Here is a 26,469-nt window from a genome sequence, read left to right on the forward strand (position 1 = left end):
ACGGCTTATATCCATCCGGAGGGAATCGGCTCAATTATGTCATTAAATGGGGCGGTATCCGTGTGTGTAATTTCATCTGGGGACTGTCTCTACACTGTGTTATTGGGTAAACAGTGCTCAGGCAATGTGGAGTATCTGCACGTGTATAACAGGAAAAGAATTGGTATAGAAGACTTAAGAAAAGGGAGAGAACTGGGAACGTTAGCACTGCAGTGACAGATTAACCGCTGTGCTGAACAAGCCTGTGGCCAGTAGCTGCTGTTACAATTACCAGCCAATGTGGGCTTTCATCATTTGTCTTTTTTCATCCACTGCTTCAAGTTAATACACTTTATTTGATAACTGCTCTTACATATGAGATACTGCTCATGGGAACCACTCCATGGTGCTGATTTTAAATGCAAAAGGGTGAAATAACAAATGACTCTGTCAGCGCAGAGTAGTGAAACTCGATTAGTCTGTGGAGCTGAGATTACATTTGACCAATGAATGCCTTTTATGCGATGCTATAAAATATTTAATGCTATTTTTGAACTAGCTTTTAAATTTCAAACTTTTTTTTAAGCTGTCGAACGTGCAATTGCAAAGTACTGCGCAAGAGTTTTAGGCAGGTGAGAAGAAAATGAAAAGAACGCATTTAAAAATATGATCACTTCTTTTCATCATTAAACAAAATGCAAAGTAAATGAGCAGAAGAGAAATCTAAATCAAATCAATATTTGATTTCAATATATTGTTCCATTTTTGAAAGCATACCTACTTCCTACTGCCTAAAACTACCTAAAACGGTATACTTAGCTGGATACGGATGTGTAATTAGCTTAAGAGCCAAATTCAGGTTGATTGGGTCAGTGTTGCTCCTCCCATTCAGAACTGGGTCAGTCAGTTGCTCCACCCACTTTAATGGGAAGCAGTTGGTTTAGGTGGGGACTCGCCTGTTGTTGGTTATGTCTTGATGCACAAAGGGTAAACAGTATACATCGGAAGCTCGTGTTTGTTGGTTCACTGATATCTGGATTGTCAGTTGCCGAAAAACAAGAAGTGGATCAAGTGTTTTGTTGCAATTCTGTCATCAGATTGCATTTTATGTGCTTCAATTAGGTCAACCCGAGGAGCAGCGCCTCACAGCCTAAAGCACCAGGCTCAGCCTCTACAAGCTGATTAACAGAAGAAATGGTTGTTGTTATTTGTTAATTCTTTCTGTCACTTTGGGACTTTGGGATTGTAATAAAATTTGAATAATTATGTGACAGTTTCTCAGAAATAATTAGCAAATGTAACTTTGGACACAGATGACCAGAAAAATGTGAAGAAAGAAATCCAAAATCAATCCATCTAATTTGAATTAGGAAAGTTTTAGCTGCAAAGCCCCAACCCATCCTCAGAATGTACACAGAACCAGTCACATTCGACCTCTGTCCCTTCCTTAAGGTTGAAGCAGTTGAAAAGCTCCTAGAAAAGATCCATCCTTTTTTTTTTCCAGCTTCTCAGATGAGAGAACTTTATCATTGTCGGGTAAACTGATTATCTTTGTGTGAGAGATTTGCTTTGACTAATTGGAACATTATTTTGAGCTCAGGGAAATGATAATGGCCTTTTTTCACTCTGTGCAGACAAAATGATCAATTATGAAAATGATGGGATCTATGATTAATTTATGATTAGGTTTATTTTTGCTTCTTTTTTTTTTTGGCTCACTTGTTAGCTTTTAAAGTAAAGAGCTTTTGGTTGTTTGATAGCTGTCAGAGATTTTGTATGCAAGAATGCCACTGGGAGATCTGCGATGAAACTAATCAATGAAATCTAAAAATTCTAAAACTTTACAAGAAACCAATGAAGGAGTGTGATGACTGTGTTCTTATAAATTATGATTCAAAGTGTCTGGTTGGCTCATTCAGGGTGAAGACATGATGAGACAAACTGCAGAGGAGGATGATGCTGCCCTTACGTACCTGTTGTAGAGGAGGATGTCAGGAACCCATATGAGGTTAGAAGGGAAGCGAAGGTTCTGCACTCCGGGGTAGTTCTCTGGATTCCACGAGAGATAAATGTCTTTCCAGTACTGATGGGAATGATGGACAGAGAGAGTGGTCATGAGGCAGCCAACGAAGCGAGGGCATAAACACGGAGACGAAACACAGCGTGACAGACACTGTGTCAATCAGCAATTGACAGATTTTCTTCAATAGTCTGCTTTTGGCTGCGCAAAACCAATTTGTTGCTTTTGTTGTTTCACATGATGGCAAGACAGCACACGAACAATCTTCACAGCTCTGAAAGCAAGCAGTGTCACAGCGCTTACATGGTGTTGGTACTATGACACACGTGCTGCATACAATATCTGTGAATCATAGCATCTTCTCTAAAAATATACTCTGGCAAATAACAGGGAAGAAAAACCAACCTGCCTCATGAAATAACAACGATGATCAACCTCAAAACTCTCTTTAGAATTTTATATTCAAGCTTAAATCATGAGAAATCTCACCATGACCTTTAGCACAGGGCTCTAACACTTTGTCTTGTTGGAACTGACCCCTGCACTCTCATTTGATCCTGGGCCCAAATTCAGAAAAGGGGCAAACTGAGCTTGTTATTGAAGGGTTTAAAAACACAAAAGCAGAGTGTGTGTGTGTGTGTGTGTGTGTGTGTGTGTGTGTGTGTGTGTGTGTTGTGTATCGCTGCCCTGCTTCTTTTCATGACTTACAATGAGCTGCAAGATGACGTATGATCTGTAGAATGGTATAGATGTTGTGTGTTTTGGCATGTGTTTGTGTTACATTTGTGTCCCTGTGTGTGTGTGTGTGTGTGTGTGTGTCAATAACGTATAGAAGTTGCATATATAGATGGAGGCACTCAGATGCTGCAGCCAGAGGGCACACTCCCTATAGAGCACACAGTTCCATTACTAATGTGGCCACACTACATTGGACACATTCATTTGCACCCGTGTGTGTGCACATATGTGCACACAGAGTCAAAAGGATATAACATGCACGGAACTAATGTGTTTTTGCACATTTTGTCTCTGTCTAATGATTTCACAATCAACGCAAAATCACATTCTCTCCGAAGAAGGGAGCCCGCCGACATATGTTTCCGCTCGGGCAGCTAAGGGCTGAATCAGAACACTTGTTATCTTTGGGCCTTGGCGGTTTGGTGTGAGAGCCTCTTTTTCATGTTCACTGGCTGAGAAAACACAACTAACAGCCAACAGAACAAATCACAGCTCAGTAACTTTGCAGTCTGACAGGGACAGATGAGCAGGACGCTAGGCCACGTAAGGTAACAGCTGTCTAAGAATAGGCTGGTGGTTACGTAAAAGGAAATTAAGCAAGTGTCACTAATTCGAGACAGCTAGGTTCTTGGAAACGTGAAAATCATTGTCTGAATGCACAATGAAGGTCGATCCATTTCAGGCTGTAAGATATATATTTCTCATGTATTTAGAAATCAGAGCTCTTAAATGGTGATATTTATCAACGGTGGGTTTAGATTTTTTCACCATTTCTAGTAATTATTGAGAAATATTAATCTTTGATTTGCAGCTTCCTTAGCCAGAAAACTCTGAAAACTACCAATTTAAGGGAAAATTAATAATAAATAGTCTTTAAAGCATCATAATCATCAACATGAGCATTAAAGATATTATTCTACAAGCCATGCTGATTTTTGAATAAAGGACTTCTGCCTTCACTGTAACAGATGAACTGAATGATATTTTATTTAGGGTGCTCAGACCAGCGCCACAATGAATTTAATGGATCCGCAGTAAACAACCTCTTCAGGAGGAAGTTGCTCCGTTGAAAACTGGTCACGGCAGGATGTGTCAGTTATCAAAAGCTTCGGTTTCTGAAGAGGAACTTCACTTTTCCTTTCTTTTCTTTTATACTGAAACAATTCCAATCACCAAGTCAGATGGAAGCAGAAATGTCTGAGGCTAACAAAGGTGAAAGTTTTTTAGTTTAGTTTTGGTAATTCTGTGACAAAAATAACCCACAATGGCTGTTGAGGAGGACACCAAGGTAATACTCGGTTCTTTGAAACCTAAGCTCACTGCAATTCTTCCAGTTAGAAACCACATAAAATCCAATCCATTGGGATGTGGGACATTCATTACCTGATAAACCTGTAATCCTAAAATCCCCTCTTCCCTCTCCCTGACGCAGGGGAGATGAACCTGGCCTTCTTCTGTCTGACTCTCTGTGAGCTAGTTAATTTTACTTATCAGGTCCCCTTCCAAGATCTGCTGCATCTGCAAAGCCCCCTGCAGCTTAGGCCACTACAGTGGGTGTCAGCATTAAAGGTGGTTTCCTGAATAATTGATTCATTCATAACCAGGAAGCCAGTCAGCAGCCAAATCAACCAGACTGAGTGCAGGCTGTGACATATTTAATATTCAGACTGAGGCTGCTGGGATAATGATAGCTGCTGAGCATTGTAATGCATGTGTCTTGTACTATTTATTAACAGCCAGCGTCCTTAAATGAGATGGATGTGCTGTAGCTGAGCTAAGTACAGATCTTAGTTCTACGCACTCCGATCATCGACGCTGTTTGCGGTTGACATTTCACAAAAGCTTAATTGTCAAGTGACTATTTAAAAGGTGATGAAATTTGGATTCCTCTGCTGAAGTGGCGTGAAATGGGCTGCGGAGAGCCGTAAACAAAAAGTTGGACCAGAAACAAAAGTGTAAGGATCTGATCAATTGGTCTTTATCTGCTTGGGCGCAGTAAACTTTAGCCGTTGGCATCTCTGGCTAACTGGCTGCTTTCAAGTTACACAGCTAACGTTAGCCTCGTTAGCTAACTGTTTAAGATGTATGACCATGGATTTCAGTTTATCCTGGTAATCTGCATATGTGCTTTTTGGAAAATGGATGAACTCCCCATTTCATTTGTATAGAATTCCAATGAAAATGAATTGGAAATTCATTAGTATCTAAAAAATATCATAAAACCAGATTAGCTGTCATGCTGGGATATTGCCCCCCATCGTCATGTGATATGGCTAACAGTGACAATAAATGCTACATGATGCTTTTCTTAAACTTTAAAAATATCCTTTTTGACACAACCTCATGTCACTGCCTTTGTCATAGCAAAAAGAAAAGCAGTTTGAGCAGCGAGACTGCTCTGACTCTGGCTAATTGAAGCTTCAGGCCGTATTTTGTATTTTGTCACATGACGCCCGGGAACAAAGCATAAGGTTACTGGTTGCAGCTGGAAATCATACCTGGCTCTGTGCCACTTTGTGAAAATATGACTAGCACAGCCCACAGGACATCAACATTACACACAAACACCTTCCAAAAATATACTAAATGACAGCTACCACACAGTGATCACACAAAAAAAAGCGCTTGGAGGGGACACGTACCAGCTGCAGCCAGGCATTTGTGATCAACACTTGGTTCTTTTCATCCTGGAGGGACACAGCAGGAGAGAGACAATGATCAGCAGCCAGTAGACATTACTTTGGAAAATATTCCTTAGGGTGAGAGAAAATAAAAAAGAAATAGCGAACATGAGGTGAAATTATGAGATGGATCGGTAATGAAGTCAGATTGCACCCACGGTGACTCAGAGCTGGCATAATGAACTCAGTGACGCACTCCAGGTTTTTCTTTTGGGAGATTTGTGTAATTTATGGGGGAAGCATTCATGTTTGTCATTTTGTACAAAAACAGAAATATTAATAAGAAAAGACAAAAGTTTCAACAGCAATTTGTGGAAGAAGTAGACAGTGACACTGAGCAGAAAGGATGGGGCTCTTCAAAAAACAGACGAGTTCACATAATTTCTATGAGTGTCATGAAAACAGAGATGCACAGTGGCTGGCAGCTGCACTTTATGATCATTTATTAAGGGTCAGCTCATGGCCAAAAACTGGATATTGTGGAAGTGGAAGCACTGTCAGGAAGAGAGGATGATAAATAAAAGAATAAATAAATAAATAAATCTGAGGTAGGGATGGACTTTATCAGATTGTGTTTTGCAGAATCCCACATGACAACGAAAAGCTTTGCTCCTTGTTGCACAATGGTACACTGTCCGACGTGCCGCATCACTCTTACGCCTGAAAATATCTGCAAACCGCTTGACAGTGATACTGAGTCAGCAGCAAACTTTCCGATCTCCGTGTTCCTTTGTGGACTTTTCCTTTTCGTTATCTTCATAGAATCACTGGAGTGAATTCTCAGGTTATCTTCCACCATTCCACATCAGTAACGCTGAGAAAACTTTTCTCGTAGTGTTACAGTGGTAAAATGAAATCATGAAATCAATTTTCTCGTATTTTATTCCCTCTTATCTCACCAGATCTAATGTGCTGCATAGTTTTCTTTTTTACCAAAACGTTTTACACTCACTGACTTGCGTCGTTCCGCTGATTTCACAGGACTTATCTGAGTCGTTCTCCTGCTCTGAAACACTCACGGAGGAGCCTGCTATGTAACTGTAGCTTTGCGCCTGGTTGCCAAATTACTGACTTCACATGGGAGTGTAGGGCCAAATGAATGTGTCTGAAAATGCTCTGCTGTAATTAACAACATCCAGTTTGCTTTAAAGCTTGCTAAACCCCCACTAAAGGCTATTTAAAGATCTTTGAAGAGAAAACATGCTGCATTAAATGAGATTATAGCACATAAGCCTTTCCTACCTCTTGTACATTTTACATTTTTAGACTCCATCGCACTTCACATAGCTAAGATGATATTGTTAGGTCTTTAATCCAGCCAGCTCAGTGTTTGGACCACATATGGAGGACTGGTATATGAATTATAAATTTGCTCTGTAGGTTAAGTAAAGAGGAGAGAAGTCCACTGTCAGTCTGACAGAATGTGGCGGAAAAATATCTGCTTTCAACTGCATGGATCCTGGATTCTTTACACCTTCGTTTGACTGTGAGGGAGAAAGGCAGGCAGTCAGAGAGGGGGAGTGATCTGCAGAAAGGAGCTGCGCTGGCAGGGCCTCAAACTGAGGACACCTGCCCAGAGATTACGCGTCCTAAATGTTGTTAAAGTATTGACGTACTGTAATGCTACCATGCTGAGCGAAAACCTTGACATTTTATTCAGCTAAGCTTGCATCACTTAAATGAGTATCAGGATTCTTCCAGCCACTTTCTTCTTGAAGATATTGAGTAAAAGAGTGTTTAAAAGCTTTTCTGTTTGTGTTTTATTTTATATGACCTCTTATAGCATATAAAATGTCATTCACTTTATGTATCATCAGAGTAATGACATATGCTTAAACTGTCATCAAAAGCAAGCAAAGCAAACTCAGTGCTCACTGCTATTACTCTGCAGTGAAAATCGATTCTCAGAATTGTTGCTCCTCTCCGTTCTCCTGCCTGACTCTTATCTCCGCCTGTCCTTTCTGATCTTTCCCTCCTTTAAAGTCGCCTCTCTCCGCTGCTGAAAAAAGCAGCCTCCCATTGTACGCTTCACAAAGTAACGTTTTTCTGTCCCTTTGCTGCGCAATCCAGCGCACAATCACGGCGATTTGGCTTAGCTTGGAGCTTGCTGTGTTTTTTGCCCTATTTTGTGCCTGACCTCTCTTTTGTGTTGTTTCGTGGGAATTTGCTCAGCTCCGATGGGCAGTATCAGCCCTGTCACACACACTATAAACACTCTAATCTCCTCATAAATCTGCCCTGATTGGTTTCAGACAGGCTGACACGGGATTGATGGAAACTTGCAATAAAAACAGTGGATGAGCTTTCACTGAATGCAAGTGTCTGACACCATTTGGCCAAGGACAACAACCTGTTTTCATATGTATGCACAATGTATTGTTCTAGAAATTGCATTTCGTCTGTTGGATTCATGCTGTTTCATCCCTGTAATCTAATGTAATCTAAATCAACGGATCAGTGTTTCAAGCATAGTGAATCATCAAAGATAGAGAAAAATAAATCTGGAAATCAGAGAGCATATCTCCAAATCCTCCATTTTGCTTCCTGCACACAGTTTCACAGTTTCATCCCATTTCCTCACAGGGCTTTAACAGAGCATTGTTCCTGTGGAGGATGAACGGAGTGCCCTCTCGTTTAAAAGTTTCAGTACATACGGGGGAATTTCTGCCGGACCAGAATGACATCACACGGCCTGGTTCGACAAGAACACAGTGAGAGGTGTCTCTGCATCTACAGTACAGGCCTGTACTGTACTCTGTTTTAGGGTTGAGAGGATCAAATGTGTACATAGAGAACTGCTAAGTTATCTTTTGCAAAGCAGCATTTGCTAAGGGAACATTACTGGCCATTGATGCCATGAGGAAATTGTAGAGTAGATCACTAATCTATAGTTCAGATTTAGCCCTTTACGTCAGGCCAAGTTTCATTAGGAGGACTTATCTGAAATCTTTAAGTAGCAATATTGTTACCATGCCAACAGTAGTGGACTTGACTTATATTTTATTTTTACAGTTTATTGAGCTAATAATGATGGAGTCAGTAGAGACCAAAAACTGAACAAAACAATTGAAGGAAATATTGGAAACTGTTGAGTTCAGTTTAATCTACCATTTCATTTTATGTCAGTGTTGGTTTTCTGACTTTGTTTCCACTGTAACGGTTGTAACAGAAAAGTTACTTAAAGTTATGGCATCTTAAAACATAACATGTTACTATGCCACTCTGCTGCCGTGCTGGCAGCAGGCTTATATTATATTGAAGAAAATTATAGGCACATATAATATTTGATGGTTGGGGTGGCTCTACTTTTAACTGGTAATATGTTTTATTTTATCATCAAGCTCATCATCCTGTATTTGTTATAGGTGAAAATTTGAAGCATCTAGTAACTAACGAATGAAGCTGTATTTATATTGCTCCCGCGGTTCCTGGTTTCTATGGTTGACACATAAGGTGTCTGGTGCTGTTCTGTCAGTCTGCATATCTGTTATTATTTAAAATATCTACTGTCACTACTGTAGCTGCATGAAGACTAGAGGTCAGTTAATCAAAGTAGGAGGTTAGCAGGAATGTTTAAACTCACTGTACACCTCTGAAAGCACTGCTGTCTGCAAATGGCTACAGTTGCTAGTTTTGTTCAGACTCCTTGCTGTGAACTGTTGAATAAGGGGCAAGTTTTGAAGTTTGAAAAGGATAAAGTTGACATTAATGAAACGTAGTTTAAGAAAAATGAATTAGAGGATTATTGAGAAGCACTTTGGTGTAAAATGGGGTTTTGTCAGCTACAGCTGCAGCTGCTGGTGAGTCTGCAGTGTCTCATTTTTGTTGCTTTAACGTTCGAGCAGCAGAAAAAGCTGTTGTTATAGCAGATTGGAAAGGAAAAATTAAGCATGGAAAGGGAATGGATAAGGCAGTCTTTTGAAAAGGACAGACTGGAGATAGAGCGGGACCAGTTAGAGCTGATCAGACTGTGTAAATTGAGTGATATCGAGCGTCTGAATGAGTCTGCATCGCTGCCCCATGCATCGAGAAGTTTTGATGTGATAAGCAATTTGTTTTGATGAGAGAGACCCTGACACCTTTTTCTCCGTTTTGTAATGTGTCAACAATATGACGATATCTCAGTATCTAAATTTGATCTTTTGAAAGGTTACTGACAGAAAGCAGTGCAGAAGGGATGAATTGTCTTTGACCATGTTGTTGAGGGGTGCTCTGGGTGGGATCATCCCACCCATCACTCAGGGAAGAATGCCAATGATCCTGCAGCACGTTTCCTCAGAATGGCCTTTTGAGCATCCTCCCCAAACAGGACTGGCATCTCAAAGACTGGGCCGATGAAAGTCACGCATATTTTCTTTAAAAGTGAGGTAATGAATCCTTGGACGTTCCTTTGAGGGCATATATCAATCTTGAGCATCCCCAAGACAGATCTGAGGAACTCTGTTCACCGAGCAGTTTAAACTTTACTTGTGGATTGACCCGAGATAGTAGAGGGAGCTGGGGAAGGCACAGCTTTTCTCTTTCCTGGGACTGATTATCATGCTCGGTCCATTCATGTCCATTCATGTCCATTCATTACCAGAGAGAACTCCATCCCCCAGTTTGCCACAGAGTCCAGGGCTTTCTTGGTCAGGCCAGGTAAGGCGCCTGTCGGGAGCCCAGAGAGAGCATCAACATACTTCACTGGGGAAACAGGGTGGTATGCACAATCATTCGCTCCCCCAAGCACTGCAGAAACGCTGATAACCGATGAACACCTGAATTCTTTTTTTTTTCTTTTAATAAAACAAACAAACAAACTTTTCTTATTCATCTAATTTTTTGAGCCGGCACATGACATCATTTATGACCTGTTCTGCCCCAGTTCCCTGGTCAGAAAGTTACCTCTGAACAGATGGAGGAATCAAAGGCCGCGCGCACACACACACACACCAGCTCTGCATTATTTAGCACTGTCCAGTACGCATTAATTCATAAGGTCTTGCCAGCTTATCCATTATGCATTCAGTCAGCGAACACTGTACAACAAAAAATTAATAGCAAACACACATTCAGAAGGCATATTCGACATTTGAGTGTTTGTCTTTGGTCTCTGAAGATTTATGGAAAGTTTATGGGGATTTTTTTCCTTAAAAAAAAAATAAAGATTTAAATCTTTATTTAAATGTGTATCTCACTGTATAAAAGCGCCCTCCAACTGAGTCTTTGTAAATAGAATTTGAGAGCAGCGCCTTTGGTTATTGTTCCAAAAACAAATTAGTGACGTCACAACTGGTTGTTATAAAATGCGTACTTAATAGTCATATCCTTTTTCAAGAACAGAATAGATTCCCTTTGTTGACTGTCTCACCACTTGATGCTTGTGTTTCAGAGCATACATTAAAATGTGGCTTCACATATGTGCTGTAGGAGACTCCATGATATGAATAATGGAGGGGGAATCCTGTGTTTCAGGCTCCTGTGCAGCTCTTAACTAACGTGCAGCTATCAGGAGACTTGCACGTCTTGTGACAGGGCTGGCTCAGGGATGTGATGGCACGTCAGCTTTGGTTTTTTGGATGAACGCTCTGGTTGTGTGGTGGGGCTAACAGGCAAGAGGTTACGTGTGGTTTTGTGTGAGGGTAGACACATGAGATGGGGAACAGGAGGAAACACACAACGAAGCACAGGGGCCTACACAGAAGGAATGAAACATAAAATGAAATGTGACAGAAAATCTACCCAAACCACAAACGTGTCGATTTATGAGCCGTGGGCTTGACAAGAAAAGGAGTGATGAGTGACTGACAAAAGGAGGACAGTGGCTGCATTGAGTTAAATGGGGTTTGTGGTTGTGGGTCTACTTTTGTGCATATTTGTGGATATAAAATGTAGGACACAGATAAGAAATTATGATTTGAATGAAACTTTTCTCTCAAGCAACCACTTCAAATAAGCACAGGTATGACAATCAGATTTGTACACTTTACATAAAGTGTTTCAATGACAGTTTGAAGTATTTATTACTGATGTAAAATCTTGATAAAAGCTCGCTTTTAAATTTAAAAGGTTATAGCCAAGGTTTTTAAATTTAAAAGGTTATAGCCAAGGTTTTTAAATTTAAAAGGTTATAGCCAAGGTTTTTAAATTTAAAAGGTTATAGCCAATTAACTTTGCTTTGCATCAAGACTGAAAACAAGGGGAGCAGCAGGTTCTGACTGAAACTGTGGGCTCTTTGGACCACTGGTGGTTATGCAAGTGATTCCCTGTTTGATGTTATGTTAATGACGCACACTGTGTGACAGAGCTGACTAATGAGTATTGTAGGGCTATGTGTACTCTTCAAAATGAATTCAACTCATGTACTACATAAACATTATGATTTGAATTGTCCGGTTTAAAGTAACAGGCTGGTAACCTTTCCCAAAATCCAACAAGAGGCAAAAAACTGTTGTATACAGGTGTGGAACTGTCTTTAGAGCTGGATAAGGATATCAAGGGCAAGCCAGGTCTGACCAACAAGGCAACCCATGCTGAATTTCTTGTGTAGTTGTGTATGCTGTTTGATTTTGGTTTGTGGTTGATTTTTGTATCTGCGTCATTTAATGCCTTTATGTTTTAATGTGTGTTTATGTGTTGTGCATTGTTCAGTGTTGGGATGTCATTAAAGACTCCTGGAAGTATAGCTGGTGCTCTCTGCATCAGTTAATGAGGATTATTTTTAGCAAACAAACAACAGTAAGCACGTTTACATGACACCTAAAAAAAAAAAAAACTAAACAAAACAGATTATTGCGTTAGTCCAACCAAAACTGGACTTTTAAAGTATATGTAAACACGTTAGCTTGACTGTCGGACTAACACACCCAGATAATGTGAAAGTCTGCTGCTGCTTGTATACGGACAGTCAGACTGGAGCTGGAGGGGGTGATATGCGCATGTGCTAAAGTTTCGTGCCAAGCTATGACGTGGAAGTCAAATGGCATTTAAAACGTAAAAGCAAACGTTGGAGGTCAGATGAAAGAAGCTGACTAACTGCTAACGCGTCCAACATGGCAAAGTCTGCAGTAAAAGCTCATGTTTGGACGGAGACAGAGGCTAACTTGCTAGCTCACCAGTCTTTTTTCTTTCCACCTCTGTTGTGGTCTGTGACGTCATAGGTCAATCAGTAGTTACACATTAACGAGGAGGCTGCATTCAATTCCATTGTACACTTTCAATGACACTTCTGTGCTATTTACTTGTTGTTTGGAAGTTTGCAAGGTATAATGTCATCATCATCCCATCATGGCAAACAGCTAAGAGGACAAAGCTTGGACGTTATTTTAATACTCCAGGTCAGCTGGAGTCTTTGCCCCATTGCTTCTCTAATCCCACATTCTGTGCTGTGTCTCTGACCTATCTAAGAAAGACATCAAAATGCTAATTTTAGTGGCTAAGTCCTTGATCTGAAGTTGGAAAAACACTGGTATAAAAGTAAAAAAAAAAAAAAGCTCCTACGAAAGCACATAAAGCTCACTAATCTACAGCTAATGTTGTTTTTCAGTTTCAGACAGAAAACTGAGAAAATATCAGTTCTTCTAACACTGTAACACCACAAAAAGCTTGTGACTGTTCTTGCTGTGTATGCTTTCAGCTCAGTCTGTTAACTCAGCCAAAAGCCAAGCTATTTCTGCCTTCCCCTCTGGTCACCCCAGGTACATTTGTTTGTCATTGTGTATTACAGTTAAATTTGTATGCAATCAGAGAAAAGCCGTATCTAAAATTCACTGGTTATCTTTTATGCTGTAACTACACTAAGCTACCTGTCTGGATGCAGCTTCATATTTAACAGGCAATTAATTTTACCCAAATTGTCAAACTGTTACTTAAAAAAAACAAAAAAAACAAAACAGACATAAAGGGAGAAGGCATACCTCGACACTGAAGTTTGTTGTTGGATAAAAGAAAAGAGTTCTGCCGTTGTTGGAATGGAATTTTATGTATAGAGGCAAATGACACGCAACACAAACAAAAAACAAAAAAGGTGCATTAGCATGAGTCAGTCACTGTAGATAAATCAGATTTAAATTCTTTCATGAAAACAAAGCATCAAAACACAGTGTGACAAAAGTTTTGCAGAGAGCGTTCAGCTCTGTTGATTCTGCAAACAAATTCCACACAAATCCTCCCCTCTTGGGCATTCTGTGCTCTATACCCAAAGCAAGATGAAAACACACAAACATACTCACCACATCAATGATTTGCAGCAGTGTGAGGCCGAGGTCCACCACGATGGCTGCTGAGTCGTTCTGGACGGGCCTCTCCAGCCGATTGTAGTTGACCAGGAGATCGTGGTACAGCTTCCTCTGGTACATACCACCATGACAGCCTGAAGGGAGAAGAGTTAGGACAGTGAATATAGGAAAGGAGCATGACGTAAGCAGAGGAGTGAGCAAATAGGGTCAAGGATGTTACAGTTGTAGAGGTGAGAGAGAAGAGGTCATGGGCATAGAGGGCATGGAAGGCATGGAGGGGGGAACTGGAAAATTCAAATTTTGTTAGCATCATTTGCAAAGATCCAGTCAACCCAGGAGGCCAGTCGCCAAGTGGAAATTTTCTCCTCCAAATGTTTATGCCTCTAATCAAATCAATTATTGCAATTATTTCCAACATTGTAGCTGAGGTGCCAAATCCCTCAAGAAATCCTGATTAAGTCATAAGCTTGGTGTACTCGGTGAACTGTAATTGTGTTGACTGTGCTTTCCTTTTGTCATTCCTCAATTCATTAGACCTCATCAAGTGGTTTACAAGAAACAATGAGACATCCATCTTTAATAGGGATGAATATGATGGTGCATTACCCCATGCAAAAGGAAAAGCCAGTCGGTTGTGAAGGTAGCGCGGCTACTCCCTGCCACCATGCTGCCTCCATTGTTTTTCCTTCAATAGCGGTGTTTATGTAAAATTTACCCAAAAGAAGCTTTTACACAAAGAGTGTGGGCACATTTGTTCACTCAAACATCTTCTACTGCTTATCTGTTCCTGGGTGGCGGACCCAATCCCAGCTCACACTGGGCAAGGGCAGGGTCACCCTGGACAGGTCAACAGTTCATCACAGGGCCAACACACAGAGACAGACAGAGACCAACAACCACTCACACTCAGACCGACGGACAATTTAGAGTCACTAGTTAACCCAAACATGATGTCTTTGGACAGTGGGAGGAAACCCACGCAGGCACGGGGAGAACATATAAACTCAGCTAATGAAGGCTCCAGGCTTGGGTACTGGACCTGCAACCTTCTTGTTGTGGTGCAACAGAACTAACCGCTGTACCCCCCATGTTGCCCCCTGATAACATTTGAAATCAAATAATTTGATAGACATAACCACATAAAATCTCTCCACACAGCTGCGATAAGTCACTTACCCACTGAAACTGAAGAAGCTAGAAACTAAAGACTCTGTGTCTCATCTCAGCCAGAACAGAAAAGGTTCTGCCATGCATTTCCCCAGCGACCCTTGTCCAAATTAGATGTTGTCTCCACATATTCCAGCAATTATCGAGTGACAGCCAAGATGTGAGTGCGCCCACGATGACTGAGTGGATGACTAATTAGCTAATGAGACGAAAATAAACAGTCTGCTCGCTTTGCGTGTTTGTGTGTGAGGGTATGGGTGAGTGTCGGGCGGGGCTCTGCTGAATCTCATCGTGATGGGAAATCTCCATAATGTGTGAGAGTGGCAGGCAACCAGAGTGTTGAGAGTTGATGGAGTGAAACAAGTCGCGCCAAAACAAGCTGAGCAGTAAAGAGGCCTGTCAAAGAGCCACTGTAAGAATAAACACATCTCTGGAAGGCTGACAGCAGAGCCCACACTGGTGTCGATGTACAACAGCCAAATGTTTCCAGGCACCCCCATTATTTCCATGTTACTTAGAACAAATACTGGCATCTTCGTGCCCTTTGAATTTTAATATGTAAAACTTTTTTTCTTTTCTTTTTTTTTACAGACCTGATTCAACCTGTGTATAAACCTCGAGACTGGAATGGACCATGCATGCATGTATGTTTTCTGGGAACTGCATAAAGAGGAAGGCCAGTTCCACTCCAATGAACCTCACAACATTGACAAGTAAGCAAATTACCCACTTCTATTAAGGAGGCAGAGGAGTTCGCTAAACATCCAACACACAGACGACTTTAGTCATCAGACGTCTGGATCTTAGGTTGTCAGAGAAAGCCAGACAAGCACGGGGCATCTCAGATGCCTGCTCCGGAATGGCAGCGAATCGAGTTTTTAACCCTGAAACTGCATAGTAAGGCAAAGTGTTCTCGTTGGATGTGCTGTCAAAAGAGAGGAGAAGATGAAATTTCAAATGATTCTTCCTCCGATAGCATTCGCTAACTTCTACCAAACACAGGGAGGAAAGTCTGAACCTATCCCGGGGAACAGGAACAGGGATGATGTTACTTTGAGGAACAATGTGATTGATTGAATGATCGATTGCTCAATAGCTGCAGATAAAAGATAGCTAAGTTCTTGCTGAAAACATCCTGAATGTCTGTTGTCAGCATTAACATCAGAGGAACAATCAAAGCCAAAGTCAGCAGTAGTGGTGAAGACAGGAACCCCAAATTCTGGTGGAGTTATTATTTTATGTCGAGCTTTAACTGAGAGGCACTTAGTTACAGAAGTTATGTACTGTGCGTTTGATAGCTACCTTATAGATATTGGTAGAGAAATGATATCTGCCTCTGTACTTTATTACAGAGTTAGTCCAGCAACACAATCCCCAACTTTTCAGAAGGTACACAACACCGGGAAGTGCATTTTCCACACAATGTGTGTTGTTCTTTTGTGGTCAAGGGTGTTGTTGGCGGTTTGCTATCGTGAGACAGTGGAGAGCATTTGTACACCTGACCAACAAAAACCAGGTCCTCAGTGGCCCGGTATTTCACCGTTATCTTCACGGTGGATTATGAAGAGAGTAACTTGCTCCCGCAGCACACACACTCTTCATGTTACAGGCAAGCAGGTTGCAACACACTTTCCCCATTCGTCACCTGGACTAAATTTTTCCAGCACATTCTCATAATGAACCTGAAGATTTATTTACACACAACATGAAGGATGTGATTTGTGCGTTACCTCCTTGCAGAGCTGTGTGCAGCGCATTGATTCATTCAGCCCCTTTTTGCCCCTCAGGGCACTAAAGAGCTGCATTTACTTCAGCAGCTCCGACAGTTTGGTCAGCCACATAATGCAATCAGCCGACTGAGAATACAGTCAAAGCTAGGGTGTTAGATGATGCTATTATAATTTGCAACCCACCCAAGTGCAAGTGCATCTGGCTTTTAAATGTAACGGGAGATGGCACTTTGATTAGTTCATTGCGTGAAATGCCAAATATACTTCCATGATACATTCAGAGACTAAGTACAAACCTTCAAATAGCGAAGGTACTACTGACATGCCCTGAATACGTTTGAACTGGAAGAACAAATCTTACAGTGCGGCTCCTGTTTGTGAGACGAGCTAGCGCAGTTGAGTACAATTCGTTTTGAACACGTGGAGTACCTCCATCTCCAGGAACAGACAGACATCTTATGCAACTTCCTTGGAGAGACTGAGCTGTTACTGTTAGAGGTAGACTGCAGTAATGTACTGCCTGCATGCATTCTGTTGTTTGTTAGTAGCGATGAGTGATGAGTATCCCCCAGGCGGCGTCTGTGGATCTGTTATTAGACCGAGCTTCAGTTAGCATCAAGAGCAACTTCCAGCGGACTCAGTGTTCATCCCTACAACGTCCCATATGTGATGCTTTATATCTGCAGTTCATTAGTTGTATAATGTCTTTCCTATTGTTTCCTTTCTGCCCTTCCTTTTCACCATGTGCTGTATTTCCACACACCTACACTTCCACGTGAGCTCGTAGTAGTGCTGGTGGATTTTAATAATGAGCTTGAAGAATCTTGGTTTTACCCACCTACAGTGTGGGCCTGTTCAGACCAGGCATTAACATGCATCTACATATGCATCTCAAGTGACTACTGGTAATTTGATTTCACTTCTCTGCTTTGTATACAAATAAATGAATATATTCCGTTGTTTCTCGCCTGTGTGGGGGCTTTCAGGGTTTGAGCGAATCATCGCACAGCTCGACAATGAGATAAGGTTTTAGCCTCTTGAAGTAATAGAATATTTTTGGTTCATTATGAAACCAGCAGGACTAATGAAGCTGTGGCAGAAGACGTCAGAAGAGACGGTGATCTGCCTGTCACATTACTGTGTTACTGTATATAAAGAATGTGACCATACATGGTCTGGACCATGTGGTCCAAGGGATCGGATCTGAAAGGCACCCTCACTGAGTCTTGGGTGCATTAATATATGTACTTAAAGCTGTTCACTTCAGTGCCAGGTCTGGAGCCAGCCCGTGTGTCACTTCACCGTGACAAAAACATGCAACACATGCGACGCAACCCAACATCCGTCAGTGTTGCGGTCTCTAAGCTCTTACCTCGTATAATAATCACCGCCTTTAATAATAGCTGTGTCTGATGTGTAAACACATAAACACTTATCTCAGTTAACCTTTTGCTTTGCTGTGTCCGCCCATGTAATGTGGATTATTCTATGATAAAAGAAAAAGATTTCTGTTGTAGAATGAATGGATTAATATGAAACTTTCATAATGTACCGCAACTTGCTGAGACTCAGTCATCAAAAGATTACAATGCCCCCCCCACCATATAGCCATTGCCATTTAAGCAACACCATTAAGACAAATGTATCAGTTTTTCAATTTGGTAACAAAAAGTGCACATAGTAACAAATATGTTTAATGTGTGTTGATGTAATTCGTGTTATTTTAATGGCAGGAAGAATGGCACAGAACGGTTTTACTTCGTCTCTTTATTAACCAGAGTGTTTTGGCTGCGAGATCTCTTAAACCACCCAGTGGGGTCGGTGCTGAGAGCGAAAATCACATCTGAGTGTTTCTGAACTGGTATAATACAAATAAAGTGTTCACTAGAGGACAATATAACATATGATATATTGAAATACATGGTGAAAAGTCTCCTCCAATCCACTGTACTCATGAAAGATTAAAAAAAGAAAGTGTATTTACAGCTCTTGTTGTAGGGGATCATAAAAGATAGTGACAAAAACTCATCTCGACCCATCTCTTGTCCGACAGTGCTTTGCTGTCCCAGTGGATTCAGCTGAGAGCGTGACCTCTTACGTTAAAGGAGGTCACAAGGGATTTAAGGCAGACGGGATTACCGTCTTATAGTGTTGTGTTGGCCTGAGGGCGACCAGGCCTGGAAACAGGAGAAAAGTCACTGTCCCCTTCCTCCTTTCACACTTTGTCTCCCTCGATTCCTTTGACGTGTGTGCAGCTGCAGCTGTGGGTCGGTCAAACTAAATATACCATCTATTCAGAATTTATGGATTTTCACATCATATCAGCACAATCCTTTGTAAAGCTTTTATGTTTGTGTTTTAGTCACAGTTTATTTTAGCTGTGATCTCAGAGGTGGTTATGATCCCCATGGTTTAGAAATGGAAGTGGAGAAAAGCGTGAGAACGAGGCCTGCGGAGCTGCAAGACAAAACCCATTCTCCATATGTACACTCAGAGCATTTCAACGGGAACATCTGTACACATATTTATTCATTAAGTTATTCAATCAGGCATCACGTTGCAGTTTTCCAATGCTAAAAAACAAACACTAATGGGATGTGTGCGACCGTTGGTTCCAGAGGGCTGATTAGATAAGATTATTTCTGAAACTGCCGACCTCCCAGCATTTTCACACGTACTGGCTTCTAGAGTGTAATCAGCATGGCGCCAGAAACAAAAAAACATCCAGGTTTCTGAGGGTGGGTTAGAGGACAATGGGCAGATTGGTTGAAGCTGACAGAAAGGTTATTGTAACTCAGGCTCAATCCACCAGTGCTGAGCAATGACCAATGCATCGAACCCTGAGGCAGACAGGCTGTAACAGCAGAGGACAACGCTCATTCATCAGCCAAGAAAGCCAAGAAAGCAAATCTGACACATGCTCACCAAAACTGGAATATGGAAGACCAAAAAACTGTGGCCTGACCAGATGAATCTGGATTTTTGCTGATGCTCGGCTTGGAATTTGGTGTCAACCACACAAATTCACGAACCAAATTCAACAGTTCAGGCTGCTGCTGGTGCTGTGATGTGTGGGGAATGTTTATTTGAGACACTTGAGTACCAATCCAACATAGTTTCAGTGATTCAACTTGTGTGACTGTATGTTCATGACAATGTGCATCATTTTCTAGTCACTTCTGATGGCTCCTCACAGAAGGATACTTAAGTGGCCTCACCAGGCAGCAGATTTGAATCTAATTGCAGGACAGGGAATTGGCAGCATGAATAGAGCTCATAAATCTATACAAAGTTCTGGCAGTTGCTGTTTTCTGCCTGTAGTCCCTGCCAGGTTGGTAAATACAAGAATAAGAGTCATAAAAATTCAATATATTACAGAAACTAGATTATGGCATCGTACCCACATCCAACCCGACTTTCCAAACACAATTCATACACAAATGTATAGAAATTTGTTGTGCCAGCAACCAACATTTTGTGAAATGTAAGAAGATTTGAATTACCTTACACAATCACAAATGTGAACAGCAGGACGACACCTAACACAAACATCACTGAACATTTTCAGTGGGATAAAACAATGTGTGCTTTTTTTTTACAGGCACAAATGGTGTTGAGCTTCACCAAACACGTCTCTCGGCCTACTTGTAAACGTTTTCATCTTAAATACACAACAGTCCCCGGGTAAAAAGTTATTCAACCGTCGCTGAGTTGACTCTTCAAACCAGAGACACAGATTTGTTTCAGGAAAGTCAGTGACGAGAAAGTTGCATCACTCCGATAAATCAATACCGGAAAAGAAGGGTTAAAAAAAAAACAAAAAAACAACCACAGTCAGTGGTGCCATCAGGCCAGCTGAGCGTCACAGTGGAAAGCTGTGTGCCAGGCACTTTCCAACTGAATATCAGTGGGGGCTCTGAGATGAAAAACACTTTGACACGAATTCTGCAGCACCATTCTGTGTGGTTTCCAGTGGGAGGGACACATATAATAAATTACAATTACTGAAAAAAGAATAGTTCTTTTTCCTGAATTCAAATACATTTAAACCAATCTAACAACACACACAACACATTATGATAAACTTTGGTGCCACCGTGATGATAATGTTATGTGAGACAAATGATTTTAATCATGATGGCAATCTGGTTTATTTGGTCACCTGTCAACAGTGTCGTATGCTATATGCCCAAATTTCCGTCTTGTAATTGCCTGCCAGGGGCTCAAATTAAATTTAATCCAGTTTTAAGAAAAATAATTAGGATTTATCTTTTTTCTTTTTTCTTTTTTTTTTTTAACACCTTGGTCGTTCATTTATTTATTCATCTTCTATCACTTATCCATTTCCAGGTTGCAGGGGGTGCTGGAGCCAATCCCAGCTCTCATTGGGTGAGGGTGGGGTCACCGTGGACAGGTCACCAGTCCATCACAGGGCCAACAAACAGAGACAGACAGAGACCAACAATCACTCACATTCACACTCAGACCTACAGACAATTTAGAGTCACCAGTTAACCCAAACATGATGTCTTTGGATGGTGTGAGGAAACCAGAATACCCGAAGGAAACCCACGCAAATATGGGGAGACCAAGCAAACGCCACACACAACAGCGCAAACCACTATGCAGCTGTGCTGCCCACCTTGATTGTTGTAGCTATAAATTAGTTGTGAAAGATCCAGATTTTAAGTAACTGGAGAAAAAATTTAGCAAATGTTGAGCTTTTCAGATAACATCACCGACAGTATCAAAAAGTGAGCAAGAGAGCGATAGGATCTGTGTGAGTTCTGCTCTCTCTGCCACTAGGTCACACTGTGATGAGATGAATTAAAGCTGAAGTAAATCAATAACTACAATTATTCTGTGATGAAGCAGTGATCCTAACTGACCCCAGACAGGTAATTTTTAAGAAGATTAATGATCTGGAGAGCATTTGTAAACGTCAGGCTTCATCTGTATATTGAGTGTAAAAAACTTTGACACATTCTGAATGCATTCGTTCATTCTCTGGTTGCTCTTATCCTGCATATTATTCCCCACAAACAGCCTGATCCTTTTTCTTACAGCTTTCAGCTGACAAGACCCTGCCCCAGATTTCCAAGACCAGACCACACTTGAACTTACCACCTCTCTTGCATTCTCTAGATTGCAAGTGATTTTTTTTTTTTTTTTCATCTTTCAGCAGTAAAACCAACGGTCTCTGATTTGCCGAGCCCAGATGACTCACAATGCCACCAGAAACACTGATCATACCAATACAGAGAGCGCCGTGGTGTAACCTGATGGCATCAGTCAAATTCAAACAGCTTCCAAATCGCATTGGTGTCCTCTCATGTTTCCATTTCAGAGTCCACTGGGGGTCTCAATTCATTCTCAGTCATTTAAGCGCTCTTGTCAAAAGGGTTTCTTTTTACAATCAGGATGCTGCAGCAATAGATGTACAAGCAATTCATTTTATGAGTTCCTCACCCTTGAAAGCTGTCACTGTCTTCAAAATCATTTTTACAGACTTGGTGTGGACAGCAAGCAAATTTTTTCTACTGTCATAGACAATGACACTCACAGCCATCACAATCCACTGAGTGAAAGCCTCTCACAGGTTTGTCATGTATTCCCAAGTCACATCCATAAATGTTCTGATCTTGGGAGAGACAGGTTAAAGGACCAACTGTAGGATTTGGGGTGTTTTATTGCCAGAGGAGGAATTTAATGATAACTGCTTGTTGCCTGGCAAATGTAATGCCATAGTGAGAAAGATAAGCAATCTCTCACAGCACGTTTCAGCTGGTTGTGCTGTCGGAAAATGTGACTTGATTTGATCATCAAAGTGTTGTCTGTTTTTGTCAGTCCAGTTTGGAAGTTGTAAAATCAGGATCTGGCCATCGGTGGTTCAGCCATAAACCAAGTTTTGTGTGATCTCCTTCTCCTTTGCACAGCTAAGGGGCATGATGTGTTTCTGTAAATATGTAATTTCTCTGTAAAGGAGAAATTTGTCCTTTGGATACGTGAGGATGAATACAGTTCTCATTAATCTAGGTATTTGCATTCATTATGTGATCTTATGATACCTTTTTGAACTTGAACCATATCGCACTAAGACAGCACTCACAGATGCATGAGGAACAAAACAGGCAACCAACAAGACTAACCAATCACGATGCTCTTGTTCAGCTCACTGAAATGATAAAATTATACTTAACTCAACCTCTTAGTAGGCCATATTGAACAACTGGGCTGAGTACAGTGCAGAACACCTGAGAATATGTAGAATACACAGCCCAGGCTTTCCCGTCTTACTGTACAACATATTGGAGCTTTGAAGTGCCAGAAGGTGAAGCCAGACAGCTTGCTGCTTTCAGCAATATTATCTCTACCCTAAGGGGGGTGTCTGAGGACAGTAGGGCAAAGACTAACTAGACTACAATCAATCTTTAATGTCCCCCAAGTGGGCAGTTTGGTTCACTGATGGTTGTCAAAATGAATGGCACAAGGAAGAACAATAAATACACAGTAAATAAAAGACATAAAATACACAGTGGACCACTATACAGTGAAAATGAGGAGGTGACAATGTCAGTACTAACAACAGCTGTGAAGGAGAATAACAGCCTGTTAAAAAGGCCAATAGCTGAGAGGATAAAGGTCCTCATATTTCAATTAGTGCTCTGTCTTCTGAGCAAAAATATATCCCGATAAAAGAGAAACCTGCTGTTCAAATACTTTACATCCTGTTATTGTAACTACATACATTTTGGTTTATTCATAATACATTTTTCTCTGATGGCCATGCAATGTTTTTCTCCAGTGTTGCTGGTGAAAATAAGCAATGCTTAACATTATAATCATTATTGTTGATAATGACATCATTTTGTTGCTCATATTGAATTTGTCTCTTTTGACACACGCACATGCAGCAAAATACCAGTAATCCTTTTCTGAGTCCGTCCGGAGACCGTTTAAATATTGATTTACCTCTCAGGGCTCTAACACCTAAACAACTTGGCCGTGTCTGTAAAAGATCAACACAGACCAAAAACTGAGAAGTAAAAGAGACAGAACAAGCTCTGATGGGATCAACTTATTTTCTTCAAGAACATCAAACAAGGTCTCTTGGTGGCCTTTCCTGTGGCTGCCCTTGGATCATAAAAAACCCTCAACATTTTCCTCACATTCACAAGTAGTAGAGACTTTCTAATACTTTCACTTTTTAGCTCCACTTTGGTCTCAACCGGAGGGAATTATCTTGCACCTTAGTTGAAACTTGTTCCACTGTGATCACCAGCTTTTGTCTGGTGCTGAGGAGGTGACTGGCAATGTTCTTAATCACTAATGCTTTATTTTTAATTTTTATTTTTTCTGAATGAATACACAAAGTTGGTGGGAGCAGTGAGGCTGAACCTCAACAGGAAAGTTGTATAACTATAATTCAAAGCAATGGGCTGATGCTAAACAGTTGGCAGGGCAAATGGGAACTACAAAGTGGAGCGATGGTAATATGTTAGCTTGTCACATCAAGGAACTCCTCACAAATTGGAAATAATTATTTATTTTCTATTTTGAATATAAAATATTTTACAAATGTGGTGTCTATTAATGTTATACAATAACTCAAAAGCAATTAAGGACAATATAAAAGATTAAATGTGTCTGTCATCAAGGCAACTGAGGCTGTTAGAGTGTGAATTACAATTAATCAGCAGCAATAGAAAACCTGGATACATGATTCATTAGATCCAAAACTATAGCTAGTTTTTATTAATCACATTTAGGGGCACAAAAGGTGTTTTTCTAGCCTAAAATTAATTCAGCTGCAAATAGAATAAATAAAATAAATAAAACTAGTAGTTTCTAACCTCATATTCTTCTTCCATTCATAATTACCATAATGCCATCTGTCTGGAGTAAGTAAGACAACTGGTACTGTTGCATGTTACTGTTCATTCGCACACTGACTGCTGGTGTCTAGAGGCAAAGGTGGACACAACAACAGCTAAATATTTGAACAAGAGAATGAACCTCCTTTTAAATCTTAAATCCTCCTCACCGTGCTATCCAGAGAGAAGCAAGAGGCAAAACAGGTAGATGTTTGGTGAATGGTAATTATACGTGTAGATCTCTTGCAGTGGAGATTCTATCTAATGGCATAAGCATTATGTGCAAATCACCTGTTAATTTGCCCAACTATTCCAACTACTTTAATTTGAGGAAGGTTTTGAAACCACATCCACAAACTGTTGCCTGCGCATTGTGAACGTCAGCTGTTTGAATAACGGGGCTTTTTTTTTCTGCTCCAGTCACAGCAAAGGTACCAAAAAAAAGTCCCACCAGCAGACTGTGTTAGTAAAATATGATTATGCTAAAGTCATGTTGAGCTATGGAGTGTAAAGCAGGGATTTATCCTCTGAAAGTCCTCTCGTTGTCACGCATTTAACAATCCTTCAGCTGTAGATTACACTGAGGGGATGAGCAGGCCAACATCAGGCTGGGACGCCCTCCTTATTCTGGGCCAGATGTTGTCTGTTAAAGGAGGCTCAATACACACACACACTGACTGCAAGCTTTTCAAATGAGTAAGTTCAGTCTGAAATGTGAAGTGCAAGAGATTCAGCCTTGAAATACACCTCATAATAACACAAATAGAACATAAAGAAAAGATTCTCAGCTAAAAAAAAAAACTGCAGTCAACTCCCATTCATGTCTTTTTTTATGTTTTTTTTTTTTTTTTTTTTTTTTTTTAACAGTTGTGAATGCAGATGTTTCCTGTCGCTCCAGATGTGCAGCTACGGAGCTGTCTTTTCAAGCACAAGCGTTTCAGGAAATGAAGACAGAATCAGAAAACAAAAACAAAACTTGCGTGCACAGCCAGGTCCGTCACTGACTCACCTTGACAGCAGAGTGTGGCCCAAAGGTAAACTCCCATCAGGACACATCCAGCGCACTTCCGACGCTCCATGGCAGCAGCGGAGCTCCACTCCCTCCGAAGCCGTCTCTCTGTCTGCCTCTCTGGGATGCCGGAGTCCTCCTCTCCTCGTGAGTGTGTGTTCTTAGTTGACTTCCGCCTCAGAAGTCACTTCGGGTTCAGCTCTGCTTCTCTCTCAGACTGTTTAGAGGCGTCCTGTCCCTGTGCGGGGAGACACCTGTCCCCCTGTCCTCCTGCCGCCGCTGCGTCAAAATCCGCCAAAGCGCGTCTCCTCCGGTCATCCCGGGTTCGTCCTCCTCCGCTTTATGGATGATGACTTCGGAGAAAGATGACCACGCACCCAAAGGGCTTCCGTCAGAGGTCGATAAGCCCCGCCCCCATGCACCTCTGGAAACTTTTCTATTTTCCTCATGTAAACTGAATGGTGAAAAATGATGTGAAGGTTATTTCACTTTTTATATGAGCTTTTTCTTTTTTTCTTTGGGAGGAGCTTCATCCTGGGTCTCTTCCTCCTCCTCCAGGTGGGAGAACCAAAGCAAACAACAAATAAACAAGTCGTTTCCTTTATGATTTTACCTTTATTGCCTTCCCACTCCACCCAGACCTTCACTTCTCGCTTCTCTTTGTCCTCTCTCCGCCAGGGCAGTCAGACTGCATCGAACGCCATCATGTGTGACTATTTTTCCTCCAGGAGCTGATGCCAAGAAAAGTAACACATTTTGTAAAATGACTGAAGTGAAATCTGTTCTGTATGTGATGTTCCAGTGATCTGTAGGTGAGCTGAGATGCTGAATGGATGTCCCCAACATTTGCTCACGGATTGTGGATGAAAAAAGGTACGAACCTCTCTGGCTCGCAGTTGTTATTCAATTCTTTCTGGCTTTTGAAGTTAAATGAATTGAAAGTGCATGAATGAATTATTTAACGTCTATTATTCAGCTGTGTCCCAGGCAGTGAACTGGTATTGATCAGCATCAGCCACCCTGCCTTTTGCTCTGCATGATATCATTTTGTCCAT

General features: G+C 41.2%; 1 protein-coding gene across 1 annotated transcript in view; it reads right to left on the minus strand.

Moving 5' to 3' along the window:
* LOC115040381 (neuronal acetylcholine receptor subunit alpha-7-like) overlaps window positions 1-25,699 on the minus strand; it is a 40,999-nt gene extending 15,300 nt beyond the window's left edge. The window contains exons 1-4 of the mRNA XM_029497376.1: window positions 25,415-25,699; window positions 13,629-13,768; window positions 5,380-5,424; window positions 1,953-2,062 (exon numbers count right to left, since the gene is read on the minus strand). Of these exons, the coding sequence (XP_029353236.1) occupies window positions 1,953-2,062; window positions 5,380-5,424; window positions 13,629-13,768; window positions 25,415-25,484 (365 nt within the window). The 5' untranslated portion in view covers window positions 25,485-25,699. The remainder of the gene's footprint in view (window positions 1-1,952; window positions 2,063-5,379; window positions 5,425-13,628; window positions 13,769-25,414) is intronic.
* Window positions 25,700-26,469: the final 770 nt, after the last annotated feature.

Source organism: Echeneis naucrates, chromosome 1 (assembly GCF_900963305.1).
Source record: "Echeneis naucrates chromosome 1, fEcheNa1.1, whole genome shotgun sequence".
In the NCBI taxonomy this organism is placed as follows: Eukaryota; Metazoa; Chordata; class Actinopteri; order Carangiformes; family Echeneidae; genus Echeneis; species Echeneis naucrates.